The 10,238-nt window shown below is 46.2% G+C and overlaps 1 protein-coding gene across 1 annotated transcript; it reads left to right on the top strand.

Moving 5' to 3' along the window:
- The first annotated feature begins 3,377 nt into the window (after positions 1-3,377).
- TMSB15A (thymosin beta 15A) lies at positions 3,378-6,292 on the top strand. The gene is made up of 3 exons (XM_062183330.1): positions 3,378-3,467; positions 5,022-5,134; positions 5,860-6,292. Exons 2-3 carry the CDS (start codon positions 5,035-5,037, stop codon positions 5,895-5,897), a joined length of 138 nt encoding a protein of 45 aa, XP_062039314.1. The 5' UTR covers positions 3,378-3,467; positions 5,022-5,034; the 3' UTR covers positions 5,898-6,292.
- Positions 6,293-10,238: the final 3,946 nt, after the last annotated feature.

The raw sequence follows: 10,238 nt of genomic DNA, 5'->3' as shown, positions 1-10,238 counted from the left end.
AATTTCTCTATTCCTGTTAACATTTGTGGCCTAAAGGTTAATTCAAAATCAATACTGTTCACAATTCTAGCCAATATTATTTTTTTTAAAAGACAGAGTTACAGAGAGAGGTAGAGACAGAGAGAGAGGTCTTCCATCCACTGGTTCACTTCCCAGATGGCTGTGATGGCCGGAGCTGCGCCAATCCAAAGCTAGGAGCCAGGAGCTTCCTCTGGGTCTCCCACGCGGGGTGTAGGGGCCCAAGGACTTGGGCCATCTTCTACTGATTTCCCAGGCCGTAGCAGGGAGCTGGATGGGAAGAAGGGCAGCCAGGACTAGAACTGGTGTCCATATTGGATGCCGGTGCGTCAGGCCAGGGTGTTAACCTGCTGTGCCACAGCCCTGGCCCTGCCAATATTATTGATATAATATTACAAATGTATTAGTATTTCTCACTGTCTTCATTGTTGTAGGCCAATTTCAAGGGATTTAGGATGATTTTTATTCGTCATTACACACTGAAAGTTATAATAAATAACTATTTTATTTCACTTCTTCCTCTTGATTTTCCTTGAAGAAAATCACTAGTCAAAGTGATCAGTTTCAGTTCATAATTGATCATAATAATAGGATTAAGTGTCAAAGGGATCACATAAACAAGACTAGTGTCTGCTAATACTATCTGATAGACTTAAAAAGGAGAGAATGATCCAACATGGGAAGTGGGATACACCCAGACTCATAGAATGGCAGATGTCCTAAACAGCACTCTGTCCTCAGACACAGCCCTTAAGACATTCAGCTCTGGCTAAAAAGCCCATGAGAGTATTTCAGGCATGGAAAACCAAAGACTGTTGCAGTTATCCAGATGACAGATAACGGTGGATTAGACCTTATTCATACCACTGGGGCTGTTGAGAAGTGGTTGGATTTTGGATACATTTTGAGGTAGAGCCAAAATGATTTCCTGATGGATTGGATGTGTAGAGGCAGAGAAAGAAAGGTATTGCAAGTGATGTCAAGGTTTTTGGCCTGAGCAGATGGACTTGCCATCAATGAAGGCAGGGAAAGCTGCAGTGCAGAAGAAATAGATTTTGTAGAAAACATTAAGAGCTCAAGTTGTGACGTTCTGAGTTTGAAATGCCTATTAGACACCCGAGTGGAAGTGCTGAGTACACACTTGTCCGTATCAGTTTGAAGTTTAGGATATAGATCTGGCCTGCAAACGTGAATTAGAAAGTTGTCAACCCAAGAATTAAAAAGATAATGTATTTATTGGAAAGGTTATAGTTACAGAGAAAGAAGGAGAAGGAGAAGGAAAGAGAGAGAGAGAGAGTCTGTCTTCCATCTGCTGGTTCACTCCCCAAATGGCCGCAATGGCCGGAGCTGTGCCAATCTGAAGTCAGGAGCCAGGAGTTTCTTCTGGGTCTCCCACATGGGTACAGGCACCCAAGGACTTGGGCCATCTTCTGCTGCTTTCTCAAGCCATAGCAGAGAGCTGGGTCAGAAGTGGAGCAGCCGGGACTCGGACTGGTGCTCATATGGAATGACCACACTGCAGGCAGCGTCTTTACCTATTATACCACAGTGTCGGCCTCCATTTTTTTTTTAAATAGTCATTGGACTGAAGGAGATCATCAATGGAATGTGGCTAGAAATATCTAGAGCAGGGACTGAGTTCTGGGGCACTACTATTGTAAAAGGTCAAGAAACAGAAGAGCTAGTAATGGAAACTGGGTAGTAACCAGTGAAGTTGAAGGAAACAAGAGAATGGGGCGTTCTAGGAGCCAAGTGAAGAAAGTGAACCAATGAGAACTCACCATCTGTGCCCAATGCTGCTGATAGTTAAAATAAGATGAGGGATTCAGAATTGATAAATGGATTGAACAATCTGAAAGTCATTCATGACCTTGGCAAAAATAATTTTAGAGAAGTAGAGGTGGATCCAGGATTGGAATGTGTTCAAGACAGAATTGGAAGAGAAAAATCAGAAATAGTGAATACAGGCAACTTACAAGGGGGCAAAAGAGTAGTCAATCTGGGTATCAGGGGAAGAGTTTTCCTGAAAGATGGAACAGACATCGCAAAGGTCCAAAGACAACAGCGACAGTTCATTGCTTGAGGAACAGCAGGGAGACCTCAGCTAGGGTAGAGTGAATGAGGAATAGGACAGACAGAGAGAGAGAGAGAGAGAGAGAGAGAGGGTAGGGAGAAGGATGACCATCCCTCTTGACACCAGACTGATGTAGGTAGAGGGCCTGAGGAGTGCAGTCTCAGGCCAGGAACACTGTTTCAAATGATGCCTTATGTTGTGCATGGAAATGTACATCTATGCTGCCACATGTCAGCTAACAGGAGACCATGGGGTGCAAGCTAAAGACACAGTACTACCTACATTTTACCATAATGGCTCTAAGATTCTGGGAAAATCTCCAGAAAATGACCTTGAACATTTAGTTCTTTCAAGTAACTGCTAAATCCCTACTTTTGTTTCCAAACAGACTGTCCAAAAATTGTGTTCAATTGCGGCTTTGTTATTTTGATCTACAAATATGTGTTTATCCAGTCTCCTATTGAGAGAGCAAAGTGCTAGGGTCTGTCTGCTATTATGTCCAGGGCCCAAGAAAGTAAAAAATGTGACTTTTACTAGGAGAGCACCACTGTCACAGGAATGCCTAGCTGTGGGAGTGGATGACTCTGAATCACTCGTCTTCTCCATGAGCACCGTTACTCCATGACCTGTCAAGCACAGACAACACTGACTGTGGCTTCCAAACCCCCGTTCAGTCATCATGGCTTACCTGTGCTCCACAGCCTAGAAAAAGTCCAGAGTCTGAGCACAGTTCAATCAGCTTTTATCTCCGAGTTCCAGACGTTCGATGATAACTGTGCAACATGTATTCTACTTATCACAGAGGCCTTGTTACCCCCGGAAATCAGAAAAGATAGGGACTGGGTGTGGGGGGATGGCGTTGACTATGTCATCACCAAGCCCCTGTAGCAGGGGCTGAGAGAGTGAACTCAAGCCCCACAAGGCTAAAGCAGAGAGTAGGGAGCCCGCCAGTCCCAGTACTGCTTGTCCGACTGCGGATGCAGCTCCCTGCTTAACGTTCCGGGGAAAGGAGCAAGATGGCCCCTGCCACCCACTTGGGAAATATAGATAGAATTCCTGGCTCCTGGCTTGTGGTCATTTGGGGGAATGAACCAGCAGGTGGAAAATCTGTGTGTGTGTGTGTGTGTCATTTCCCCCACCTCCTCTCTCTGTAACTGTTTCAAATAAATAAATAAATAAATAAATAAATCTTTAAAAAATACAGCGGAGGGTGAGGCAAGGAAGAGAGTCTGGGAGCCCTCGGCCAATCAGAGAAGGCTGGGGCGGGGCCAGCCGCGGGCTTTATAAGTAGAGGGTTGCAGGCGGGAACCGCAGCCAGGTCCTGAGAGCCGCGGTACACGCCCGGAGGGCCGCTTTTGTCCCGTCTCGCGTGCAGGTGAGGCCGGGCGGCCCCGCCGGAGCCAGATGGGAAAGGGCTCGGGAGGGCGCCGCCCGGAGTGCGGAGCGCGGGAGGGGTCGCACCGTGCGGGCCCGGCGGGGCCGAGGTTGGGGGTGGCGTTTGGCGGGCGGCCTGCGCCTTTGTCTTCCTGTGGCGCCGCCTTGGGCGGTGCCGCGCCCTCGGCGGGGAGCCCCGAAGCGGGCGGCGGGGGCCGTGCGGACGGCGAGGCGCGGGGGGCCTCCCGGCCGTGCCGGGCTGGGCCCGGGCCCCGGCTTCCCCGCGCGGCGGACGGGCTGGGGGCGCGCGGCGGACGGGCTGGGGGCGCGCGGCGGAGGTCGCGGTTGCTGGGAGCCGGAGCCCGGCCGCCGCCCACAGCCCGGCCTATTGTTCCGCTGGTTCCGGCTTCCTCTGCTGGAGACTGGGCTCTGGCGCGGCCCCCGGGCTCGGGGGGGCACCTCGACCGCAGGGGAGCGCTTGCGGCTCTCCGGCTGCCTGGGGGCGTCCGCCTGCGGCCCTGGGCCCCCGGCGGGACGGCTGCGCCCCGGCCAGGGTGGGGCCGGGCACGCGCGCGACAGCGCTGCCTGCCGCCGCCTGGCGCCTCCCATTGTCTGCGCCCGGCCGAAGGGACGCCCTCCGGCACCCGGCGCTCCCCTGGTTCCCGGCCGCGCGGGGATGGCGCTTCCCTGGTTCCCGGCCGCGCGGGGACGGCGCTCCCCTGGTTCCCGGCCGAGGGGACGGCGCTCCCCTGGTTCCCGGCCGCGCGGGGACGGCGCTCCCCTGCTTCCCCGGTTCCCCGGCCGCGCTTCTCCGAGCCGCCTCATCGCCCTGCCTCGCCCGTCCCAGAGAAAAGCTGCCGAGCTAGGACTCGGCTCTGCTCGCTGACTGCGTGCTGTGGGGCCCTGGGGCTGAGCCTAACAGCTGGCCCTTCCTGCGGCGGTTACCAACAAACGTGTGCCGCAAGCGGCTAGTGGCAGACGTGCCATCGCTTAGGGTCGGGGTAAATACTCTCCCTCTCTCACTGCAGCCCCTTAGGCTGCTGTCTTTGGGCATTTAGCGTGGCAAGAAATGAGTGCAGCTATGCCAGGCTTCTTTGTGTGCTGCCTCCATGCCAGCGCCACCTCCACCCAAATCCCCAAGCAGAGGAATTGAATGGGAAGTGAAAATGCTCAGATAGCGCGTCTCCTGCTAGCAAACTCACTGCCCGGTTAAACCCACTCTTCCTTTTTCCGGCTATGGCTGCCTGCCCCTGCGCTCCTATCACCTCCATTTTATCTTTGCAGACTCTGATTTTAAGAGTCAGACATATTGGCTCTGGGTTTCCGGTGTCTTGGTTCCTAGTGCCTCGTTATGCAATGGCATTGGCTGCCTTTGAGAAATGGCCTACTGATGTACAATTGAAACTATTCTCATAAAAAATATGACTTTTTAAACATATCTTGCTGTTTTCCTATTGATACCAGAAGGTAAAATATACATTAAGTGTGAGAATTATTGGCTTAACTTTTTAATCTGATAATATTTCTACCAACTAAGGTTTAAATTTTTTTTCAGTCTTTTAGCCAAGATGAGTGACAAGCCAGACTTATCAGAAGTGGAGAAGTTTGACAAGTCAAAACTGAAGAAAACCAATACTGAAGAGAAAAATACTCTTCCCTCGAAGGAAAGTAAGTCATGGGGTTTTCTAGTGGAGACAAACAATAGTGTGAGTTAATAGGTTCAGTAAATGAAACTGTCTTCTAGTAAATGTTCCCACAAAGTCAGCAATAGTTAGAGAATTATTATCTTTAATGGAACAGTTAAGACTATCAAATCGTTGTCTTATTTGGGTTAAATAAAAGGTTCTACACACTAGTAGTAATGGGGGAATAAAAAACTAGCTTCTTGTTATAAAATTACAAAGAAAACCATTAAAACCAATCTTGGAATCTTGGACTTAAAGAAATATTAGTTTATCTGACAGTTTGAATTTGTGATTATATCCCTAAAGAACTCAGGGACATTTTTTTGTCATGTCTGCTTTTGGAGTTCCAAAATTACTAAAAAATGTTCTGAAAAGATACATACTCCTAATAGTGTAAGGGCAGATAAATTTGAAGAAAATGTCTCATGTGTTTCTCAGTTCTAGAATAATATATGGGAAATGTGCAATGCGTAAACCTACCTCTGAAATGAGGGAGTGGAAAAGTTGATGGGGGATACATACAGTTGATGTATATTCTGGCTAGTGTTCATATGGTCAGTATGCATTCAACATGCCTTTGCATTCTAAATTTTAAAGCACGTTTGACAGACTTTAATAACTTACCAAAGAGGTCTTTTGGAAGAAACTGAACTTTAATATTAGAAGAATACTCTCAATGATTTTTTGTTTGTTTTTTTTTCTCCCTAGCTATCCAACAGGAGAAAGAGTCTGTTCAAACATCATAAAATGAAGATCGCCTCCCAAGAGCAAATTTCAACATTGTCCAAGAGTCTTGGTTTTGGGCTTCTCTTTTGTAAACTTATGTGTTTGTAGAGATTTTAGGCACATTCTGATTTCTTACCACCTATGCTCCCTTGCAAAGAGGTCCCTTGTTTCCTTAAGTTCGTTTTTAAACTTTCCGTTTATTATATAAATTCCAGAATGGCACATGCTGTCATTCTCTCCATTGATGACCTCTGCGCCTGTAGTCTTTGCACCCCTGTAGGATGAACCAGTTTTAACCTTCTACAACAGATGCTTCCATGACTTCATAATTTTCAGCAAGTTGCATGGTTTTACAGCTTCTCATGATTTATGTTCATTTCTAATGTAAGAATTAAAATTCTAACTATAAGCATTATTTGAAACTGTTGTGGTTTATTCTCTATAGTCTTCGAAGGAATTAAAGGTACATAGGGTGCCCTTTTCAACCAAACAAAATGGTTGATGTAAGGCCATTTTTTGCAGATTATTCATGTGAGAAATATTCTTTGTCCAGGTCCAGTAGTTCCTAATTTAGGGATACTAGGTATTTTTCTCCCTAGAATTGGAATAACAGAATTCAAAAACCTTAGAAAAGGGAACATAACTCATAACACAGAGATGAAGACAGAAATACAGGGTTTGAAGAAATCTCAAAGTGAATAAGGGCTGAAATCCAAACTGCGTTCCTTTGCCTGCTGGAAAGTGGTTTTCTACTTAATGGAAGGGGGAACATGAGGATGAGGTTAGATGGAAAGTTGGCAGCAGGCACTTGCAAACATGCACTGTACCAAGCACATCACATTTTCTTTTTTTTTTTTTTAAAGATTTATTTATTTGAAAGGCAGAGTTACAGAGAGGCAGAGAGAGGTCTTCCATCCGCTGATTGACTCCCCAGATGGCTGCAATGGCCAGAGCTGTACCAATCTGAAGCCAGGAGCCAAGACTTCCTCCAAGTCTCCCACACAGGTGCAGGGGCCCAAGGACTTGGCCATTTTATTCTGCTTTCCCAGACCATAGCAGAGAGGTGGATTGGCAGTGGAGCAGCTGGGACTAGAACCAGCGCCCATAGGGGATGATGGCACTGCAGGTGGTGGCTTCCTATTGAACATAAACTAGAGTAACTAATACCTATCAGTGACCTGTAACATTGAACCACGTGTTTGGGTCTTTGAACAGAATTTGTTGTCTTAATGAACTACACACTTCTGGTGTTCATGGTGAGTGTATGGACTGAATTATGGCCCTCTCAAAGTCATGTTGAAACCCTAACTCACAATGTGACTATATCTGGAGATAGGATCTTTAGAAGGTGGTTAAAAGAAGTCATAAGGGTAAGGTCCTAATCCTATAAGAGTGTGATCTTAGAAGAGAGAGGGAGGTGGGAGGGACGGAATGAAGTCTCCACCATGTGGGTATACAGTGAGAAGTCTGCAAGACGGGAAGAGACCCCTCATCAGAACCTGACTGCTAGATCTTTCCCTGGGATTTCTAGCATCCACTGTGAGAAAATTGTCTGTGGTTCTTTGATATAGCAGCCCACGTTGACAGATAAAATAAGGAATACATATAAATGGATGTCACAGTCTATCCTTAATACTTTCAACACTTTACATTTATAAAAACCAATTAGAATCCCAGCAATTAAAATTGTTAGCATTTGGATGTAGACAGCTTTTCATATCCTTGCGTTCGAAGTCTGTGGATTCAACTAACTGGATAAAAAATATTTGGAAAAAAGTTAGATCTGTGCTGAACATATACAGGTTTTTGGGGTCACTATTACCTGAACAATACGGTATAACAACTGTTTATATAGCATTTACTGTGTATTAGGTATTATCAGTAATTAGAAGTGTTTTAAAATATATGGGAGGTGATGGACATTGCACCTAGCAGTTAAGACAATAGTTCAGAAACCTAAGTCCCATGAAAGAGTGTTGATACCTGACTTTGCCTCCTGACTAATGCTCACCCTGGGGGGCAGTGGTGATGGTTCAAGTAACTGTGTTCCTGTCACCTATGCTGGAGACCTGGATTGTGTTTCTGGCTCCTGGCTTTGGCTCTGGCCAAACTCCAGCCCTTGCAAGCATCTGGGAAGTGAACCAGTGGATGGGAATATTTCCTCTCTCCCCACCCTTTTTTTTCTTTCTCCCTTTCCCACTCAAATAAATAAATAAAATTTAAAAATTCACAAGAGGTTGTGTATAGGTTATATGCAAATATTGTGCCATTTTACATTAGGGACTTGGGCACCAGTGGATTTTCGTATTTGCAGGGGAGTTCTGGAACCAACCCCCCATGCATACTAAGGGATGACTCTATAGCCACCCAGACTGTGTATCCATTAATTTTCTATAAAAAGGATTATGCTTTTTGTACCTTCTTGCAACCTCAAGTATTATCTTACTTCTGTTTTTCTAGGGGTTTGCATCCTTAAATAATCACAGGAGTTACAGGAAGTACAAGCTGCTTTCTCCACTATAGCTTAAAATTTCACAAGTGAAATGGTAGGTGGGCCAACTTTCACCAAGGGCCAATGAGGTGACAGGAGCCTAGAGTTTCGTCCAGGTCTCCCACGTGGGTGCAGGGTCCCAAGGACTTGGACCATCTTGTACTGCTTTCCCAGGCCATAGTAGAGAGCTGGATCGGAAGTGGAGCAGCTGAGACTCGAACCAATGCCCATAAGGGATGCTGGCACTATAGGCTTTATCTACTACGCCACAGCGCTGGCCTCCTGAATCTCTTTCATGTAGAATGTTTCCTCCCTCAAAATTGTTATTACTGATGTCTTGAGAGGAAAAACAGAATAATAAATCTGCAGGACTACAAGCGTTGTCCCTGGAATGGCAGAGTAGCATCACCTTGTTAGAAATACAAATTCTCAGTGGTAGAGCATTTGACTGCAGAAATACAAATTCTCAGGCCTTGCCTCAGGCCTAATAAATCGGAAATAGGGGGAGAGGCCCACCAATTGGTGATTCATATGAACCTTCAAGTTTAGAAACTAGTGATTTAGAGAAGTGTTTCATGATTGAAAACACTTTCAGCCCTGGGAAATGATAGGGCAGGTTAAGTCACACACCATAAAAGGAGAGAGTACAATGTCACTGTGAATGGCATGTCCTGGAAAATTATTAAATCTGGGAAAGTCTGTTATTTGAAATACAAAAGGCAGAGTTCTGAATTGTCAGAGAGAGATTACAGTGGTTCCCTTCTGACTAAGTGTGCTTCCAAGGTAATGCAGTATATTTCTTTACCCCAAGCATGCAAAAAGTGGGGGACTACAGTCAGGTTGTGTATAGACCTCCTCCTGATAGGGAGGAAGTAGGCAGGATGGTTAGGTAGGAATAGTGAAGTGGCATTTCTGCTAGACCTGCATTGTAATTCTGCCCCCTTCCCTATCAGTCTAGTACACTTGGTTTCCCTTAATGCACATCTGTCTCACCCAAGAGCAGGAAGGAGGAAACGCTATAATGGCTACATGGAGATTAAACTGCATGTGGAAAACTGGGAAGCCTCCAGCAAGCCTCCAGCACACTAAAATTCACCCTGTTTGTATACTCAATCAGGGAACCACTCCTTGTCTCATAAAAGAGACTGATGGTGTTGGAAGGGCCCTTCCTTTCCCTTTTGGCCTCTGGATCATGCTTATGGATCCTCCTCTGACCTTTTTCCACTCTCTCTGTACTCATAGGCAACTCTCTGGCCCACTCGTGATGGGTATATCTTCATGTGGAGTGGCCTATGCTCACATGTGAGTGTATATTCACTATCTCAACTCTCTCGGCTTTAAATAAATCCTGCTCTCATTTGTGCACTGTGTTTATACCTCTGCTTTGAATTCTTATCTCTGTGGAGACAGCAACCTAGAATAAAGGCTAAAATACGTAAGCCCATAACACTCCCAAGGGACTAGGAGGGAGAACCAGCGTAGTTCTACTTTTACCTGCCAAGACCGCCTAAGAGTATTCTTACCTGGGCCAATATCCACCGGAGCTGCAAGGGGTGAACTGCATTCCATGATGATCAGATGTTGGCTTCCTGGGTTAAAATTTGCAGCTGTGTAGGGGAAAATTTTTGTTGGCTCTCTGCTTCCCACATCATTTCCCCTCTCAGAAATTTTCATCTCTTAATTTTTGCTGGGGACCAGGGGAGGAAAGTCTGTCTTCTGTAGCTTCTTCTTGCTGTGTCAGAGTGTTGTCCCTGCCTAGCCACAGAATGGAAATCCCTTATTTTTGATCTAGCAATTCAGTTCAAGGAGCTAGAGGTTTGTCAACAGTCATTGGCAATGGCTGGAATCCTTGCACGAATATAATTTTTAG

The sequence above is a fragment of the Lepus europaeus genome, chromosome X (assembly GCF_033115175.1).
Source record: "Lepus europaeus isolate LE1 chromosome X, mLepTim1.pri, whole genome shotgun sequence".
NCBI classification, from domain to species: Eukaryota; Metazoa; Chordata; class Mammalia; order Lagomorpha; family Leporidae; genus Lepus; species Lepus europaeus.
The sequence above is the reverse complement of the archived record's forward strand: the minus strand, read 5'-3'. Positions and strand labels throughout refer to the sequence as shown.